We start from the raw sequence: 20,436 nt of genomic DNA on the forward strand, positions 1-20,436 counted from the left end.
AACCACTAAAATACTTAGAGGTTATCACTGAAATAGAATCACCCCTTTCTCAATGTTTAAAAATTAATACCCATGCGGGGTGGCTCATGTCTTTAATCCCAACATTTGGGAGGCAGAGGCAGAGGGATCTCTGTGAGGCCAGCCTGGTCTACAAGAGCTAGTTCCAGGACAGGCTCCAAAGCTACAGAGAAACACCAAAATAATAATAATAATAATAAATAATAATAATAATAATACCCAGTATCTGAAGGATTGACTTATAAACTCTTTCTATCTGATCTTAAATCAATCAAGTTTGAGCAACAGGAAAAATGAGGACCAAACTCAATAGAGGCAGGGTGGAATGTCATATCAGACACATAGTTAACTAAGTAAACCCAAATGCCCAGTTCTTACCACAAAACACAAAACAAGAAAGTTAAGACACATGTAGTCTCCACCAACCATAGTCCTAGAAAAGTGTTCGCCAATGGGAAATGTCTAGATGAAACACAGAGTTTAAATGAAGCACTGTAGATATGATCAAAGAATTGGAGAGATTTAAAGGGGGAAACTATCAAGTGCCATCTTGGACTCAAAGGGGGTAGAAATAAATCCACGACTGAAAACATGCAAGAAAACACAAAAGTACAACTGAATGAGATAAGGAAGGCATTCGGGCTTGAAAAATGAATTCAGTATAGAGAGAAATACTGAAGCAATTTAGAAATAAAGATGAACTGAAAAATTCAATAACTTAATTAGAAAGGGGAAGCCTTCCAACAGAATGGATCAAATAGAAGATGGTTTATTGGGACAGGAATGTAAGATAGAGAAACTGGACCACACAGAGTATGATAAAAATTTTGAAACATGGGGAATGATTATGCAGGAACTTTGAAAATTATCATAGGCACAGCAGAAGAGGACTCCCAGATCAACAGCATAGACCAGATCTTTAACATGACCATAGAAAAAAAATCTTCACCAAACTAAGGAAAGCAAACCAAACAAATATAAGAAGCACACAGAATAGAAAGGACCAAAAAAGAAATTGCCCAAGGCATATTATAGTTAAAATCCTATTCTGTCTCCTGCCTCGCTACCAGACATTAAGATCTTTATTAGATCATCAGGTATTCAAGACAGGCAAACTATCACAGCTTCACAAAGTTAAACAAATGCAACATAAACAAAAGTAATACACCTTAACATAATATTCCATATATAAGATCATACAGACAATTGGGCCATCACACAATAGAATCATATGTTATTCAGGAAAACTCTGAGACAGACTTCTGTGTACCGATGAAAGAACTTTTTCAAAGTGAGGAAAAGTGAGGTGTTAGATCCATAGATACAGTACAATTTTCCAATACTGTAGTAATATGGGCGGCGGGGCCCCAGCACCCCAGCCGCACCCCGGCCGCCTCCCCGGCTAACTTATGCCCGAAATAACAACACACAAACTGTATTCATTTAAACACTGCTTGGCCCATTCTCTTCTAGGCTAATTCTCACATATTAATTTAACCCGTTTCTAATCATCCGTGTGTAGCACCCCAAGGTGCGCTTACCGGGAAGATTCTAGTCTACGTCCATCCTGGGTCGGAGCTTCATCGCGTGTGCCTCAGAGAGCAGAGCTCTCGCCTCTGCCCGCGAGAGTGGAGTATCTCGTCTCTCTCTGAGGCGTCTGCCCCTGAGAGGAGAGCTGTCGAGTCTGACCTCACTTCCTCTTCTGCCCAGCGTCTGCTCCTCCCACCTATGTTCTAACCTATCAGGTCAAGCAGCTTCTTTATTTAATCAACCAATGACCTTCCTCCATCACAATACGCATTTTCAAAGCATACATTTTTCAATATATGTCAAATATTTAAAAGTACATGATAGAATTTTATGAAGCATACAAAGATATGCTTGTTCCTAAACACACATATGTTTGAAAATGTATATTCTAAGCTTTGAATAGTGAGTATGGGTTAAAACAGGACAAGAGAGCTGGGGGCAGAAGAGTCTAAATGGGACCAAACCAAACTACTATATCTAACCTACATGTAGCAGTCCATCTACTGGAACGTAGGTTCTTAATATTGAGTTGTTCATAAAATGACTGCTTAAAGCTGTTGTAATCTCCATCATTCCCATGATAACTTCGTTCTTTAATTTAATTAGAATTATTTGTGGGCTACCCAATGCTTTCAAGGAGGTAGCTTGTGAAACCAAGAGTAAAATTATTTACGACTTGGCAATTTTGATTGGAACAGACCCTCCTGGGGGAAAACGAGTATTGAAGGGCAATCGTGTAGAACAAATAAGGTTTGGTAAAGATGAACTTTTCCCATTGACTGCATTCCGAGTTGATCTCATTATATGTTTGTGACCTTTACATGTTACTGACTATGAAGGGTCTCAATGTTGTGTTTTCTTGCTCCATTTTACTGGTGTCAAAGTCATCTGCTATCAGTTTATACGTGGAAACACTTTCTTCACTCTGCCTTTTTCTGTGATTACAATACAGCTGCATTATGTATGTGTAAGCCGTGAAATAAGAAGGCAGGGCCTCACCACTGTTCGGAATAAGGTATTTTTTGCTAACTAATCTTTTGCCCTTATGTTAACCCTCAACTCCCCATAAAAATGGGGAGATCAGAATAAATGTCTCTTCAGGATTGTGGGGTCTTGTGGGGCTATGTCAGCTGTTTGATTTCTTCATTCTTAAGTTGCCGTTTCCCTTACTCTCTCTGGATTCATACTCCCCATCAAGGAAGAAAGTTCAGCATTAATTTTTTTCTCCTTGCTTCCATGAGTCAGCTTCGGGAAAGAGTAAGGGGGGGGGTCTATCCTCAGGAATATGCAGGGTGCTCCAGCACACAACTGGCTATTTACAGTGCAGGGGTCTCAGGGTGCAGCATCTCCACATCAGTAGTGAATACATCCAACCACAGTGGCTAAGGAAGCTCCAGGGAGCTTCGTGAGCATCATCAGTTCATTCAATTTATGAAATTCCACTCACCTTCCTTATTCTTCTAAACATATTTATTTGCTTTTACTTTATGTAGATGAATGTTTTGTCTGCATGAGTGGTCTGGCTACCATGTGTGTGCAGTGCCAGAGGAAGCCATAAAGAAAGATTTGGATCTTATTGGACTGGAGTTACAGCCCCGTTGTAAGCCAGCTTTTGGGTGCTGGGTATCAAATGTGGGTCTGCTGACAGAGTAACCAGTGCTCTTAACCACCGAGCCACTTCCCCAGGCCCCATCTTCCTCTTTCCATCTCCTCTTTCTTATACTTTTCCCTTTAACCTTGGATAAAGTAGAGGGGAAAGGGGGATATTGCATTTTGGAGTTCTCGTCTTTGCCCCACCACTTCTTGGTTGTGAAAGGAAGATGTGTGTTCTATCACTTTGAGCTTCTTGGATACAGCTTTGAATTTCATTGTCAATATGTCCCTTCACAAAGTTTTCGGGAGTGTCACTGGGATGGTACACATTGGACATCTTGTCTGTCATACAATGGGTGTGTCATAAAGTTTTGTTAGTATTCTTGTTTCTAGAGATAGTTACTAAGATAAGATTTATCTTATTTCCAAATGCAAAATTAGAAAGTAAGAATTCAGGTAATCTGTAATTTTTAAACATTATCGAGTATATATAGAGAATCTCTTAAGTTAGATCCATTGACATGCAAGTTAAATCAAGATGAATACATGTACTATCTAAATATAATAAGTATCGATACTTATGCATGAATTCAGTTTCCTGAGTGAGACCTAAAGGATCCGTAAAGATAATTTGGGGCTTCAGGTACAAATAGTATAGAGTCCAAACATTGCATCATATTTCTCCAAGACTTTACAACTGATAGAAAGCAAGTGTATACAGGGGAAAGTGGATAGAGCAGGAAGGCTCCCTACGTGGTGTGGGGGATTGAAAAGCCAAGTGGAACAGTGTGTGGAGGGATAGCTAAAACGACTATTTGAAAATGTAATATAAAAAACAACCACTACAAAAACTTACACGCACAAATAGTTTAAATGTAATTACTCTATAATAGGGAGTGGGGGACAATGCCTCTCCCAGACAATATAGGCTATCAAATAAAAAGCCCAGGGCCAGCTACAGGGTAACACTTTTCATGAATGGGTTCCTATGGAGTCCTCAAAACATTACAGGAAATTGTCATTCTACTCGATTGCCTATCAGAACTTAATGGTAAGACTCTATTGCTTAATAAAGAGAAAAAAGAAAAGAAACAAATTGAGTCAATGGACATGAAGAAATCAGGCTGGTGCTGATCTAGAAGCTTCCTTCCTACTGGCTTGCATTTGCAGTGTTGGGCATAGTACCATGATAAGGAAGTACTTAACAGTCTTGCCTAATTGTGAATTCTCTGTGCTATAATGAATAGCCAAGCAAGATATGCATACTAGTGCAATAACGACATAAACATCATGGGAGTAACCAACCACTTTATGATTGGATTTAAGGACCACTCCACAGGACAAAACTCATATCTGGTACTGATAAATTGACCAAGAACTCATGGTTGGCTAGAGTATTCATAGGCCCTGGAGTATTCTGCTAGATGGACCCATATTTAGAAACCCCATAAGTACTTACCTTTAGACTCAAAGATTGTTGTATCTTTCAACACCAACGGAGTATCTTCTCTTCTTACAATTAATACAGAAACCCCAACTGGTCATCTGGTGAATGTACAGAGAGTAAGAGACTGTGAAGTACTCAGTCCTAAATGGGACATCTATATCGAATCCTTCCCTGTTGGGAGCAGTGATCCCCCAGATCCTGAATTTCTTGTAAACAATTTGTTTTCCCCTGTTCTGAGTGCCTACAGCTGCTCTGAGCACGAGACCATCAGGAGTTCCTGATGGCAGGAGAGTGGTTTCTGGTGCGTTTGGCTGGGGCATGGCTATCTCTATGTAAGCTGTCCCTGAACACAATAAAGGGGACATTCTTGGGGCATTCTTGAGCCATTCCTGGACCATTCCTGTTTCAAGAATGACCCGTGTCTCTGAGTGTCTTTGTGTGTTTCAATCTCCAGCCCCTTGCCAGGTTCACAAACTGTATGGCGGCGCAAAGAGAACAGACGGGCATGGTGCGCCACATTTCCCCACTCCCCAGTGCTCAGAGATCATTGTGGAAGAGGATTGGAGAGATGGCAATAGCTAGAGGTAACAAAACAGTGTTTTCTGTACATGACAGGGCTACTACACACATGAACTCATTGCATCTATGACTGAATGCATAAGGTTTGAGAAGATAAAACTAGATAAGAATATTTCATAGATGGAGAAAAAAGTCTTAATAAATGCCACCCATAGTTTAGGAACCATTGAAAGCTGATAGCTGCTGAGCAAAAGAGTCATTTTTTTTTTCAGGGATGTGGCCTCTGAAAAGCTACCCATGTTTCAGTTGATGGCCCTACACTCATACACGTACTAGTCACAGTAATGGACCTAATGGGTTTAAAATAAAAGAAAACATGATGTTGAGTGGGAAGAGTGATGGAGAGGATAGAGGAGAAAGTGAACAGGAAGAAATTAAGAGGCAAATTTGATTAAAACACATTACATGCAAGTATGAAATTGTCAGACAACGAAGAAACAATTACCTGAGCACTGACAGTAATATAAAATGGCTTGGAGCAGCAAGAGAAAATCTGAAGATTAGATATTAATATGAAGGATTTCTGTAAAGGATAATTTTTTATCCTCTAATTTTGATATAAACATGTTTCTAACATGGGAATCTCACAGCTCATGTGTAGAAAAACCTCAAAAAGAAATTTTGAGCCGGGCGGTGGTGGCGCACACCTTTAATCCCAGCACTCGGGAGGCAGAGGCAGGCGGATCTCTGTGAGTTCGAGACCAGCCTGGTCTACAAAGCGAGTTCCAGGACAGGCTCCAAAGCCACAGAGAAACCCTGTCTCGAAAAACCAAAAAAAAAAAAAAGAAATTTTGTTTTACCCTGATAAACAGGGAAATTGGTATATGGGGTAAAATGCATCTAGAAGGCATGCTTGTTTGTTTGGGGGTTTTGTTTTTTCAACTTGTTTTTGAGAAAAAATTTTCATACAATATTTTGACCATATGTCCCCCTTCCAATTCGTCCAAGATCCTCCCCCAACTCTTTACTCATATGCTCTCTCTCTCTCTCTCTCTCTCTCTCTCTCTCTCTCTCTCTCTCTCTCTTCCCTCTCTCGCTTTCTGTCTCAGAAAGACAGAAACAAAAACAACAACAAAAAAGAAATGTACAAAGAAAAATACCACAAAATAAAAATCAAAATAAACAAGCAAGACCAATAAAACAAAAAATTATCAAGCACAGCAAAACAAGACAAAAATCTACAAAAATATCATTGAATTTATATTGTTTTGGGCAACTACTCTTGGGTATGGGGCCTGCTCTGAGGTCTGACTAATATACCCAGTGAGACTCCATTGGAGAAAACTGAATTTTCCTTTGTCAATAGGCATCAATTATAGATTGCTTCTTAAAATAGGGATGGGAACTTATGATGACTTCCTCCTCTTAGGGAAGGGATCCTGTTTCTTGAACCTTTGTAGGCCTTCAGCATGTGGCCATGACCTTGTGCGTTCCTATGTGCATAGTAAGTCTTGTTCTATGAGGAAGAAACTATTTCCTTGTATTTATCTTTTTTAAATTCTTAAAATTCTTCTTTCTCTTCCATATAGTTCCGTGAACCCTGAGGGGAAGACTTTGATGAAGACATTTCATTTAGGACTAGTATTCCAAAGTCTCTCCCTCTCTGCATGTTGTCCAGTGGCAGATATCTGTGTCAGCTCCCATCTCCTTCAAGAAGCATCTCTGATGAGTGTTGAGTGAATCACTGACCTGCAGGTAGAATAGCCAGTCATTCCTTATGTGTCATTTTACTGTTATTTTCCTTTAGCAGAATTGGGTTTCCCCTAGGTTCACGAGGAATGTCAGGTTCTTGGTCATTTATGTAGTAGCATGTATGGATTCCATTTCATGAAATGGTCCTTAAATCCAGTTAGAGAGTGGTTGGTTACCCCCATATCATTTGTGCCGCTCTTCCACTAGCACATCTTATAGGCAGGTCACATTACATGCTTCCAGATTTGTAGCGTGGAAACAGTGGTACTTGCCTTTTTCCTCTAGTAGCTTGCGTACTATCTTTTAGTATCAGGAACAATGGTCAGAAAGGGTGAAGCTTTTTATCAGACTTAGAGTTGTAGACTTCGAAGTTTGCCTTGGTGGGTTTAAGTCTTGCTTTGGTCCAGTAATTCTTCAATATGCCCTTTCTTCCCCTTTGGAATGGTAATGTATATTCTGTGCCATTGTATGTTGAAATATGTAATTTTCTTTTTGTTTTTGCTTTTAGATGAAGTTACAGGTAAGAGATTTCCTTGAGCATCATAAGGGGCTTTGGCTTTTGAAGCAGGCTTGAGACTATAAATGAATATAGGGACTTTTGAATTTATGCTAAATGTGTTCTGCATTAGTATATGGCTGCAAGCCTATAGAGGCCAGGGAGCAGAGTGGTGATGAGAAATTTGTCACTAAGCCCCCAATTCAATGATTTTTTTTTATAACAGTCAACTTGGTCATTATGACTCTTCCCAGAAATGTAATAGCAAGTAAGACAGAAATTAGATCAGCCTGTTCTGTGTGCATCCCTGTGAAGAGTTTTTATTAATGAGGTTGAGATAGGAAGACCCACCTTGAATGTGAGCAGAATCATTTTATGGGCTGAGTCATGACCTGTATACTAGTAGAGAAAGTCACCTGAACACTAAGCACAGATGCGGTCATCTCGCTCTGCTCTTGATGGTGGGTGTGACGTAACTAGCTGTTTTAGTTCCTGCTGTCTTGGTGGCCCCACAATAAAATACTGTAACTTGAAGTTGTGAAGTAAAATGTACCCCTTCTAAAGTGACTTACTTTGGGTATTTTACCGCAGCAAAAGAAATGAAACCAAAACCAAGCCAGATATACAAACATTCAGAGGGAACAAATGAAAAGGGGAAATCCAAATCCTGTGTGTGACCTGTATGTGACCTATGTGTGGCCAGCGAAAAGGCCAGACTCACTCCGACCTGCTGTGTGGACAGAGCTACAAGAGGAACGCAAAGATGTTGAAATATGAGTTGACATGGTCTTTGGCCTACACCAGGTGACACAGAATCTGCAGTCTGAATATGTCCTTGCTTTTTGCATGTGAAAGGGAAAGCGCTGGCATTGTCTAGGAGATTTAACAGGATCCAGAGTATCATAGCACCCAACCTCACAGGAAACAGTACTTATAAATCTGCCCTGGAATATCTATAATACAGAAATTATCTGAAAGACCATAGATCAGATTAGACAGGAAAAGGGTTGACACTCTAGCAATAAAAGGGAGGGTGGATATTTCTACTAAAGACTTAGATACTACTTAAAGTGATTACAATAAAACATTTGAAATTGAAAAGTTACTCTATTGGGGTTGGAGAAATGGATCTATGCTTTAAAACACTGGCTGCTCGTCCAGAGGACCTAAATTTGACTGTCAGCACTTGCTTGGCATCCCATGACAACCTGGAACTCCAGTTCCAGGGTGTGCAACATCCTTGTTTCCCTCTGCAGGCGCTGCATGTAAGTGGTGCACAGACCTGAGGAAGGTAAGCACCCATACATACACTTAAAATAAAGGTTAAATAAATACCAAAAATTAAGTCAGTCTATTGACACCATAGTACAATATCATGCATCAGAGATATGGGTCAATAAACTTGAAGGTAGATCAATAGGATTTCTCAAATCTTTACAACTGAGAAAAATATTAGAAAACAAATCAGTCTTGGGGACTTGTGAGGCAGTATCAAAAGGTAATAACCTTCTAGTATTAAAGACCAAAAAGAGGAAGAAAGATTGCAAAACAAAAAATAATTAAGTATATAATTGCAGAAAATACAAATTTGATAAGGCATAAATGTACATAACTAAGAATAAAAGCAAATTCTACACTATAAATTAAAGTAACAAGTGACATAAAAAAATCACATTTGATAAAAACTAATGACAAGGAAAAAATAACTGGAAAGTAGAAAAAATTAGCCCATTATCTAATTTGTAGGGAAACGGTTAAAGCGGTGGTGATTTTTTACTAGAAATCAAGATCTTTGGGAAGCATCCACATAGCATTGGGGGGCCTGCTAACCCACAACTCAATCTCCAGCTAAAGCAACAGTAGCAAATGAAAGCATCCCCAGATGAAAGAAAGCAACGAGGATTCATTACCACTATTTTTTAACTATCTCCTTTCTTAATAAAATAATATATAACTGAAATAACTTCTTCCATCTTATCACATCATAATGAAATAAAATTGAAATGAATACAAAGAGAAACTAAAATGTATATACAAAAAAAAATCAGCCAAAAAAGAAAATCAACAAAGCTTAATAGACAGATAGATATGTAGAAACAAAAAATCTAATAAAAGTGTATACAAAAACATCCAGGGAGTTGAAGACAAGGGGATTCCTGGAGCTTGCTGATCAGCTAGTATTGTTGAACTGAAAGATCTAGTTTCAGTGAAAGGCCTTGCCTCAAAACATAAGATGAAGAGGAACAGAGGAGGAGTCTCAGCATTGACCATTGGCTTCATATGCATGGTATCCCCAAAAACCTAAGAGCCAACATTGTACTAATGGAGAGAACTCAAAGAATTTCCTCTAAGACAACAAGCAAAACAAGTGTGTCTACTCTCTACACTTGCATTGATACAGAGCTTGAAGTCTTTTTTTCTTTTCCTTTTTTTTAATACCATTGTTTTAGAGACACTTACATAGCCAGTCAATTTGCTCACAGAGAAAATAGCTAGTGATAGAAAAGGTATTTAATTGCAAAGCCTGCTTTGTTGATAATTTATTTACTGTATTATGAGTACCACCTTTCATTTCCCAAGAATCCAATGTTATCTATGCAGGTGAAAGATTACAACAGTTTACTGTAACTTACATTCCTTACTTCTAAATACCATAAAAATAAACATCCAAGATAAAGTACTAGATTCTCCAAAAAAAAAAAAAAGATAATTGGCAGGCATGCATCTGGGTGGGGCATACCTTTAATCCCAGCACTCAGGAGGGAGAGGCAGGCAGGTGTCTGTGAGTTCAAGGCTAGCCAGGTCTACATAGTGAATTCCAGGAAGTCAGGGCTGTTATACAGAGAAATCTATCTCAAAAACCAAATAATAATAATAATAATAATAATAATAATAATAATAATTCTTTATTGACCCTTTGGAAATTTTATATCACGTGGCCTAATCCAATTCACCTCTCAATCCCTCCATCTCTGCCTCTCACCCCTGCCTGAAGTGTCCCCCACAAAAGAAAGACCCTACCAAAATTAATTAAAAACAAAACGAAATTTAAAAACCAACCTTGCTCCTCTATCTTTCTCTGCTCTCCAATGCCTATTCATTTGTCCTAGCGGCACTGGGAGCTGCAGTGTGTCACACCGTGTATTCTTTTGTCCAATCCACCCCACCAACCAATGTTCACTACAAAGAGTCACTGGTCTGGTTCAAGGCCCTGGACCTCTGGCCCACCATCAATACTGGATCCTCAAAGCAGCTCCTATCAGATATCCTTCTGCTCTAGTCAGTGAGATCCTGTAGATAGCTCAGCAGGGCCAGTCCCTCCAAGCACTCTAGCAGGTCATAGAAGGCGTAGGTGTCAAGGTGGGCCAACCCAAGGCTCAGGCTGTGGTCTGGGTGGGAGCTGAGCTGGTCAGTCTGATCCACTGGGACTGCTCACCTCAGGCGAAGGGTGGAGCCACCTCTCCTACCATCTGGTCCAGCTTCCACTTGCCTGTGATGAGAGGTGGGGCCATTTCTCCTGAGTGCAGGAGTGGGGGTGGAGGTAGGGGTGGGGGTGGGAGAAGAGGAAAGGGATGTGTCACAGCAATAAAACACGAGAAGAAATGGGATACAACTTGGAAAAGAATGAGTCAAAGCTTTCTTTTCAGGAGATATGAACCTGCATTTAAAGAAAAAGCGGGAAACACTTGGACCTGGTAAGTGTTTTCAGGAAATTAACCAGAGGAAAAAAAATCTGCATACAAAAAAAAATCAGTATTTTCTGTGTGCTAATAATGAACGTGCTGAGAGAGAAATCAGGAAAACAGCCATAGTAGCCTTCAAAAGACAATATAATACAGAGGGTGAAAGCAACCAAGGAGGTGAAAGACCTCAATAAAAGACTAAGTTATTGAAGAAGGAATTTGAAAAGGAAGAGGAAAAGACTTTTAACACAAACCAGGTCAAGGATCTTAATAAAAACTTGAAACGTTGACGCTACTAGAAGAAAAACGTATCGGAAACACTTCAAGACACAGAGATAAGCAACATCTTTCTGAATAGGATTCTGACAACCCAAACAATGACGGTGAGAATTGCACGGAATTAAAACGCTTCCACATGAGAAACAATTACTCAAGCAAACAGACAGCCTATGCAATGGCCTTGGCTAGTTATTCTGCTGACCAGGGATTAATATTAATATACAAGGAATTCAAAGAGCAGAGCACAAAAATTATAACCTAATCAACAGAAGGACAAATAATTAGGATAGACAATTATCAAAAGAAATATCAATCACACACAGAAATGCAAAAACATCTTATGATCCAAATTTAAAAGTATTTATTACTCTGAACTTGTTGTAAGGTTTGTAAGCTTGTGTGTGTGTGTGTGTGTGTGTGTGTGTGTGTGTGTGTGTGTGTGTGTACCTGTGTGTGTGTACCCGGACATTTCACTGAGTTTAATGTAAGGTTGTGTGTGTACATTACTCTGAATGTGACGTAAAATAACATACACACATATCTTAGTATGTCTATTGCTGTGTATGTGTATGTAGGTATGCACGTATGTCCATATTTATTTGTGTGTGAGTGTGTGCATGCCATGACGTGTATCTGGAGTTCAGACAACTTGCAGGAATAGTTTTCTCCTTCTAACCTGTAGGTCCTATGGACAAACTCAGGTTGCGCAGCTCCGTGGTAGTGCCTTTGAGTCATCTCACCAGCCCAAGAAATATATTTGCTAAGCTGATGTTGCTCACACATTCTGCTGCCTAGTGTCTAAACTCATTGCTGGGACAATGGCTCGTGCTTATAAATGCCAGCACTCAGGAGACAGAGGCAGAAGGATCTGGACTTCTAGACTGCCCAGATCTACACAGTGAAATCCTGCGCCTAAAACCTAAAGGGTGGAGGTGTAACTTCGTGAGAGAGGGCTTGTCTCCTTTGCAAAAGATCTTGGGTTAGATCTCCAAAACTAAACAAAGAAACGTACCGGGAGTGCCTGATCTCTGAAACCACAGGACGCCGTGTCTGCAGTTCTGTATTGTATCATTCTGTGAATTCACCCATTTCTTAATTTGGAAGAGACTGTCTTCCTGCAGCCAGTAGGAAGCCCAGTAAGAGGCAGGGTGTTCTTCATCTATTACAGAGCCAGTGACACTTCATGGGCTGTGATTCATTAGTGTGTCAACACACATTTATTGAGCACGTATTGCATGTTTCTATGCTTGATACCAAAGGTTAAAAACCAAAAGCAATGTATGAGAATCAAGTTTTTGTCCCAGTTGAAGTGATAAATACCATACAGATGCATGATAGAGATCAAGTTGTGTTGTAAAGGAAAGTAAGCAGTGACCATTATAAACACAGTTATCAGAAACCCAAGGGTATTTCGGGATGTTAAACAGGGATGAATTTGTGGCCTTTTCCACTATATTTGAGGAGAGATAAGAAATCTTAGAACTCCCTAAAACCTTATTAAAGTTCCAGCTTTCTCGAAGGGTGTGGCTCCTGGTAGGTCAGCCAAGTTGTGTGGATGGCCTTGCATGAGTATATGAGCAGCTCAGACTGGACCCGGTGAGATATACAACAGCAAATTAAATTTTAAATTAAATAAAACATTTAAAAGAAGATATGAAGTTAGAAAGACTGTGGAGGTGGGTAAGGATTCGGAAGGAGTTAGGGGAGGAATGGGGGTAGAATATGAGCAAAATACACTGCATACATGTATGGACTTCTCCAGGAATTAATAAAAATATTATACAAATAAGTTAATACAATACAATAAAAATCTCTGTGTTGATAATCTAAACTCAAAAGAGAGAGATCGAACAACCTTAAAGATCCTTGAAAAGGCATTTGGGGAAAAATATCTTTCAGTTTCAATGTTCAGTTATCAATCCTTCCTAACAGTTTCCAAACTTAGAATTTTGACAAGGAGAGGATATAAAAGATTACAAAATAATGGCCAAGTAATTACAACTATCTAACTATGCTTGATAGCAAAGGAAATCTAGAACAACAAGATTTAAAAGAAGCCAACAAGAAGAGCTGCGTGTTTGAGGAACATGTCAGGGAGGCAGCTGGGCATGTTCCAGGACTATGATCCTGAGGTTACAAAATCCTTTGGGACGGGGCACTTGGGTGTCAGGTGTATAACTCTTTCTTTCCAGACATAATATTTATGTATTTTACCATTTGTGCATGTATATAAGTTGTAATGATCAAGTGGAGTATTACTCAGTCAGTAATGGATCCCTGCTGTCTACACCAGCACCAGGGAGTGGCAGGTGCTGTTTTAAAACCGCGACCTTATTTAGAGTCGGAAGAAACAGAGAGATTGAATCTGAAAGCTGTTAGGAACTGAATTCTTTAAGGCAAGGGCATTTAAAGCCACAGCATTCATTCTTCCTAGACTTCAGCTCTCACCCGCTACAGGAATTCTGAGCCCCACCGAAGTCAGGCTCAGAATCCCGGAAGGTAGCAGATTCTGATCTCTGATTTAAAGTTCCAAGACGGCCAGCCTGAGGCGAGAAGGCTGAGCTCCATTTTCCAGGAAAATTCTCATTGGGCGTGCTGCAAAAGTAATCGTAATCACCCTGCCTGCTGCAGCTGCAAGTTCACGTTCTAGTAAGAACTTAGAGACTTGTACTCTAGCTTCTAGTAGATGGAAAGCCCGCCCCCACTGTAACCATAGCAACGCCGACACTGGCGTGCCTAGGAGCCCGGTTCCGCCCCCTCCCTGACAGATATTGTTTCCCATCCTCTGTCCACATGGGCGCACTGTGTCACTATTGGTCTATGGCCCAGGACCGTGCCTTCCCCCCGCCAATAAACTGCCTGTGCACGTGCACTCTGCTGTCTCCCGATTGGTAGAGCTGCCCTGATCACGCACCACCGTGCTGCTCAGCCCGGCGAGGGGCCGCCAATGGAATGACTCAGTGGTCATGCTTAACCAATGGGAAAGAAGCATGTCTCACAGCTGGCCTATGGGCGCACGCCGTGGGCGGACTGTGCCAGCCCCTTTCCAGTCCCAGTGGGGTGTGTTAAAGAGACAGGGCCCAGGTACGGGTGTTTCACCCGTCTGGGCTCTGCGGCCCTGGTGGCCCCTGGGCTTGCGGCTGGCGCCCGTGACAGCAGCGTCGCGGAGCCGGCTACCTCAACCCGGGGCCGCTGCTGACCTCGCTGGCAGAGCCGCATCTCCTGGCGGGATGGGCGGCGATGCGGGAGCCGGTGGTCCCCGGGGCCGCGTCAAGAGCCTGGGACTAGTGTTCGAAGATGAGAGCAAGGGTTGCTACTCCAGCGGGGAGACAGTGGCTGGGCACGTGCTGCTGGAGGCTGTAGAGCCGGTGGCCCTTCGTGGGCTACGCCTGGAGGCTCATGGCCGTGCTACCTCTGCCTGGGGTCCGAGCGCTGGGGCCCGGGTCTGCATCGGTGGCAGGGCTCCAGCAGCTTCCTCGGAGGTGGAATACTTGAACCTGCGCTTGCGCCTACTCGAGGCCCCAGCTGGTGAGCATGGAGATCTCCAGAGAGGGAACGGGAGGGGGCGCGCCTCTAGGTGGTGGGTGGCATTGAGGAAAGCTTTTGGAAGGGGGACCATCTGTACTGTCACGGGTGAAGGGCAGGAGGCCAAGTATGTGCCCCTACCTGGCTTCTAGGAAGTGTCCAGACCTTTGATGGGTGGTGTGCCTTTGCACCTGGCCTCCTGGGATCTTCTAGTGACCTAGAAGGGAGTGAGTCGTTGCCGTGGGAACCAGTGATTAGACTGTCTGGGTTGTAGGGTTCTTTCTGACCTGGAGCCATGGACAGTGGGACCAGAGTCTGTGAGGTTCTATTATGTGGCGCCCAGAGTCTGATGGTCCTCCACTCGTTCCTGTCCCGGCCCTAGACACTCCTCTGCCATGCCATTCATGATGATTTGCAGACAACTCCATCTTGGGAAGAGGGAAGTGGTACTAGGGTAGTTCAAGGGACACGTTCCCTCTCTGGGGAACCTGTGTTGGTCATACTAAGAGCTGTCCCTTCCTGCACCTCCCTCCTCTTCCTCTTGCCTCTCCCCTTTCAGAAAGGCCTTTGGAGACAATGCCATCTGGGGATTTCTGAATTAGGCCTTCCTGTTCACTCAGTTTTCCAGAAGTGCCCATGCATATGTATGCTGGGCTAATGCTGCCTCATAAACTGCTGTTGTTCATCATGAAAATGCTAGGAACCGTGAGTCAGTCTTTTCCCAGGGGAAACTGCTGTACACTTTACCTGGGCCTCATCAGCTTGTCCCTATCAAAGGCGAGCTCACTGCTGATTGGATCTTCTCCTCCTATGGAGGAGTTCAATGTCCACAGTTAAATCCTGGAATATGCACTATGGCAGGAGCTGCCTTTTGGATAAAGGGGTGTGGCAGGAGACAGCTGATATCTGCCTTCGTGTCCTTTTCTTCCTTGCGGATTCCAGGAGTCTTTTTCTCCCTGTGACAATAGCCAACAAGGATGTTAAAGATGGCCGACTGGAAGGAAGGCCATGGAAGACAGAAGTAAACAGGCTTTTGTCCAAGATTCAGTCTCTGAGCCCATAACTCCTGACGAAATGGAGATAAAATTGGAGGCCTTAAATCTAGGATGAGAAATGAGCATTTGTTTTGGTAAAATCTGGACTAACAGGTTTTTGGTCCACAAGCAAGGTGTTGTAGCTTTGAACTAAGGAAATGGAATTTCTAATTCTAGACAGTTGCCAGTTTTCTTAGAATATATTAGCAATAGTTATAGTTTCCTTAAAATCAGTGCCTCTTTTAGCTAAGGGGGGAAAACATCACCCCCACATACCGGCTATTTGAAGATCGAAGCAACTTCACAGATAGATTCTTGGGGTCATTAACTCTGTAAGCTGGCTATCATTCAATGGCCTGAGAAGATGTTTTAAAAAGTTGACTCCTAGGAAATGCAATGGTGGGATCTATTTTTGAAAATCTTCCAAGAATATTTTTTACAATTATTATTGTTACTGAATCTTACTTTCAGCATGGCTGAACCTCTTCATGTTTTTAAGACTGGATTGCGATAAAGACCCAGAAACCACAGAGTTGGCTTCAGTTCATAGGTACCCACCAGAGTGTGACCTTACACAGGTCCCTCACTTCCCCCCACGGCACCATCTCTAGATCCCAAGGCTTATGAAAAGCTTACTTTGCTAGCTCTCACTAGAAGTCCGTAGTGAATGAAGCAGTTCCCTATGCCACTATAGTCCTCAGAGGACAAGGCGGAAGTAATGAGCCATAGGACAGAACAGAAATGGCTACATTGTGCATTTTGCGGATGTTTTTCACTAAACATAAAGTTTTAAGAAAGACGGAAACCCTTTCTTCCAGGCGTTACGGTGTTTATCCATTTTCTCAAGTTGATTTTCTCATGTGAAGTACTGTAATTACTGTGTTGACTTCTCTCCTGAGGGGCCCGTCATTTCTCTTATCACTTTTCAACATGCTGAGCAGCCCTGTTCTCTGCGTACCTGTCCTGCTTCCTCGTGCTGCTCCCTTCTTCATTTAAACACTACCCTTTCATCTGTATTCTGATCCTCAGACTCGAGGCCCAGCGTTATCCATGTGAGAAGTTGCTGGATTTTAGCTCTCTCTAGTCTTTACTTGAGTATGAATTTCTAATCTTTTCCCTGAGCTGGTCTTCCGAGGGCTTGTCCCTTCTGTCACCTGAGACCGGTAAATGTTGGATTCATATACAGCCCACATTTCTAACATGCGCATGCACTTTGCCGTGTGCAACCTAGCGATCACAAACCAGACAACTCTTGTTCCAGTTCCCCTGGAAAAGATGAGGTACGGAGGTGTCCCTATTCTAGTCCTATGGCTCTCTGGGACCCTCCTGAGGCTTGTCTGGCCACTCCTGCACACTGGGAGCCTCTGGAACTCACACTGCATCACACCACTTCGTCTAACTCTGTATCCTGACCATCATCATTGTTCCCTTTGCCTTCAGATCACCCACCTGTGATGTCTTTCTATGCGAAGCGGGGCCTTGTTCCTTGTTTCCCCTTTATGTAGAACACACTGAAAACTAAAGATAGTTTTAGGAGACCCGTTGGGCCGGTGATGCATTGTTATTTTTCAAAAGTGCAGAACTGAGTTGTTGGTAATTAAGTAAACCACAAGAAGCACACCTCATTAATGGTTTTGACTGCATGAAGCAGAAATATCAAACCAGGTAGCAAAACAAATTCCACACCAAGTTGTCCGCCATCTTTTCTTACCTTCCTTCCTCCACCCATAGTGTAGCCTCAAGTATGAGCCTGAAGGGAAGGTCTGTCATGTAGGGAGCCGTTGACCAGAGTGAAAGCCACAGAATCCACTTTGGAACCCATTAAACAGACTGACTGTGGACGTTCATCATTGGTTCTCTAGTCTGACACTATCCATCCCTGTCCTTTGGTCTTTGCTTAGTAACAAGCCTGTGCATGACGTTGAATGATGCTAGCAAGATCAGAGAACGGGGCCATGCTATGTTTGGAAAATCCTGCTTTTCCCACCAAGAACCCTGTCAATCTCAGTAGAGCTAAGGGTGAAGAGTTGACTCTTGTTGCTTTGACTGTCTTCTGTGCCGCTGTTACTGATGCTGTCCCCAGGATTTCTAGCTCAGTCTAAAGAATACATAGATGATTTTGTAGTATAGCCAAAGGAATGTAACTTGTCAGTTCCTTTCAGATCTGGTTTAATATTGGTGTCTCATGTTAGTATAAATAGAGTAACATCCAGGTGTGTGTGTGTGTGTGTGTGTGTGCGCACGCGCACATGTGTGTGCGCTACATGTGTGTTTATGCACAAATACTGCATTTGTGCATTGGAACTCTTAGCCCTAGGTATTTAGTACTTTATGGAAACTATATAATTGATCATTTTGTTGATAGAAGATTGTGTGGGGTGTGTGTGTGTGTGTGTGTGTGTATTTCTTGGTAAAAGACAAATTCACATTTAGTGCTCTTGATCTGTTTAATGAACCTGCGGAGTATCCTGCCAGGAAAACCATATGTTTTTAAAAAACATACGATTTAGATTGTGAAGACTCTTGATTTAATGTTGATCTTTGTTAAAATGCAGTATGGTCTCTTTCAGGTGAAGACGTCGCTTTATTACAACCTGGAAAACACGAGTTTCCCTTTCGCTTTCAACTTCCATCAGAGTGAGTGAAGCTCTTTCTCATGTTCTGTTTCCTTCCCTTGCCTTGTGTCTGTCATTTGACCACCGGTGTCCCCAACACTGAAGTTCATGTGCTCATCCCATGTGACCCTCCCTGTCCTTTCAACCTTAGCCCACCTTGTCAAGCATGCTTTTCCTGACTCTCTAGCTGAATATAAGCTCACAAACCAATATCTCTGGTTTATTTCAGGCCGTTGCCAACGTCGTTTAGTGGGAAGTATGGTAGCATCCAGTACTGTGTGAGGGCTGTTTTGGAACGACCCCAAGTACCAGACCAGAGTGTAAGAAGAGAGCTCCCGGTTGTCAGTCACGTGGATGTCAACACACCACCCCTATTGGTACGCTCTTCCTTGCTCTGTCCCTCCTCCCTTTCAGGAGTGATGTCTGTCTTTTGACAGGGCCACAGTGATCTGCACTGTCCCCGTCTGCTGGTTCAGAAAACACATTGTAACCCATAGGCGTTCACTCTAAAGATGTGATTCTAGGTTGGGCAAATTACAAATTATCTGTGTTAATTCTATTGATTATGCCCCTGCTGTTCAGGGCTGCTTTTGCCAAAAAGTTACACGGGCTTGAAATGCATTAATAAGTCTTAATAACCATAATGCATAGCAGAGAGGGGCTACTCTGACCAGCGTGACCACGTTCGCAGGACTGTGGTATTCTAAACTCTCCAATAATAGCAGGTTGAGGAGCAGCAATTACGAAAGAGCATTAATCACGCTCAGCCGGTTATTGAAGCCCAGGCCATTATGCTATGTATCCTTCCATTTTGCATGTCATTTTCCAGCATTAAGTAAGCCGGTGCAGCTGCCACCGCGAGCCGTTCACTTATCATTTCCTTATAACAGATTTGGCCACATTAAGGCATTGAACTTCTAACAATCATCAGAAATACTGTAGGCTGGGAAGAAGGATCACCCTCTAAGACACAACAGAATAGGCAGGATGGGAACTAATGAGCTACATTCTTTTATCTGCACCCATATTATCAAAATAATATAAAATTATACCTTCGGCTTGCATGAAAGCCGATAGGACCAAATGGGTCTTCATTTAAATATGAATGGATGCTATTATTTTTTGCTTCATAGATAATACTGAGATAATTTAAACTTTCCATCTTGACACTGATGTGGCAAATACATGTTTTTAGTATTGGATGTTTCTTCTTTTTTTTAGCTAATATTTTTAAAGACAAGGGAAAAGCCAACAGCTAAAAGTTTTTTTAGTTCTTATTTTCACAAGAAGAAGAATAAATGTTCCCCCTTGAGATAACAGATGACAGACACACCATGTTTGTGTGGCTTAGCCAGAACCACGCTGCCCTGGCACAGACCCACTTGGTAAAGTGCTGGCTTTAGTAGCTTATATTTTTTTTAAACAAAAAAAAAAACTGAATGTAGAATTTTAAAACTATTTCTAAAATTGTCGTAGTTTTGTGGTAAATTACTATTGATGTTTGATTTTCTTGTTTTGTTTTTTTGTTGTTGTTTTTCTGGTTTTTTTTTTGTGAAAAACGGACACTTGACCTTTTTACTATTAACTTCTAAAATTGATGAAAAAGACAATGAGCAGCAATAGCAGAAAGGTTTTGGTTTTCCAGTTTGTAAACAGAGCCTTTAAGCCACAACCCAGAGTTTTTCTTGCTTTTAAGAATAGAATCCTATAGAGGGGTACAATGTATCTCATTATATATTCAGAGCTGCTGACCCAGGGTATGTGGATGCACAGTTAAAGCACCCAGAATGGTCCAAGAACTCTTGGAAGTTCTGTTTGATATGTATTTTGAAGTAAACAAAAAAGACTCTTTTCTAATCCCGCGCGTGGTGCTTGCCAAGCAGTGTAACATTCTGACTGTGGATTCGGTGTGTGCCAAGCAGTGTAACATTCTGACTGTGGATTC

The 20,436-nt window shown here is 41.8% G+C and overlaps 1 protein-coding gene across 1 annotated transcript in view; it reads left to right on the plus strand.

Annotated features, from left to right (window-relative positions):
* The first annotated feature begins 14,429 nt into the window (after positions 1–14,429).
* The window catches only part of Arrdc4 (arrestin domain containing 4), a 12,551-nt gene continuing 6,544 nt past the window's right edge, over positions 14,430–20,436 (plus strand). Inside the window, exons 1-3 of the mRNA XM_005357768.3 lie at positions 14,430–14,845; positions 18,447–18,513; positions 18,721–18,868. Of these exons, the coding sequence (XP_005357825.1) occupies positions 14,548–14,845; positions 18,447–18,513; positions 18,721–18,868 (513 nt within the window). The 5' untranslated portion in view covers positions 14,430–14,547. The remainder of the gene's footprint in view (positions 14,846–18,446; positions 18,514–18,720; positions 18,869–20,436) is intronic.

This window comes from Microtus ochrogaster, chromosome 22, assembly GCF_000317375.1.
Source record: "Microtus ochrogaster isolate Prairie Vole_2 chromosome 22, MicOch1.0, whole genome shotgun sequence".
In the NCBI taxonomy this organism is placed as follows: Eukaryota; Metazoa; Chordata; class Mammalia; order Rodentia; family Cricetidae; genus Microtus; species Microtus ochrogaster.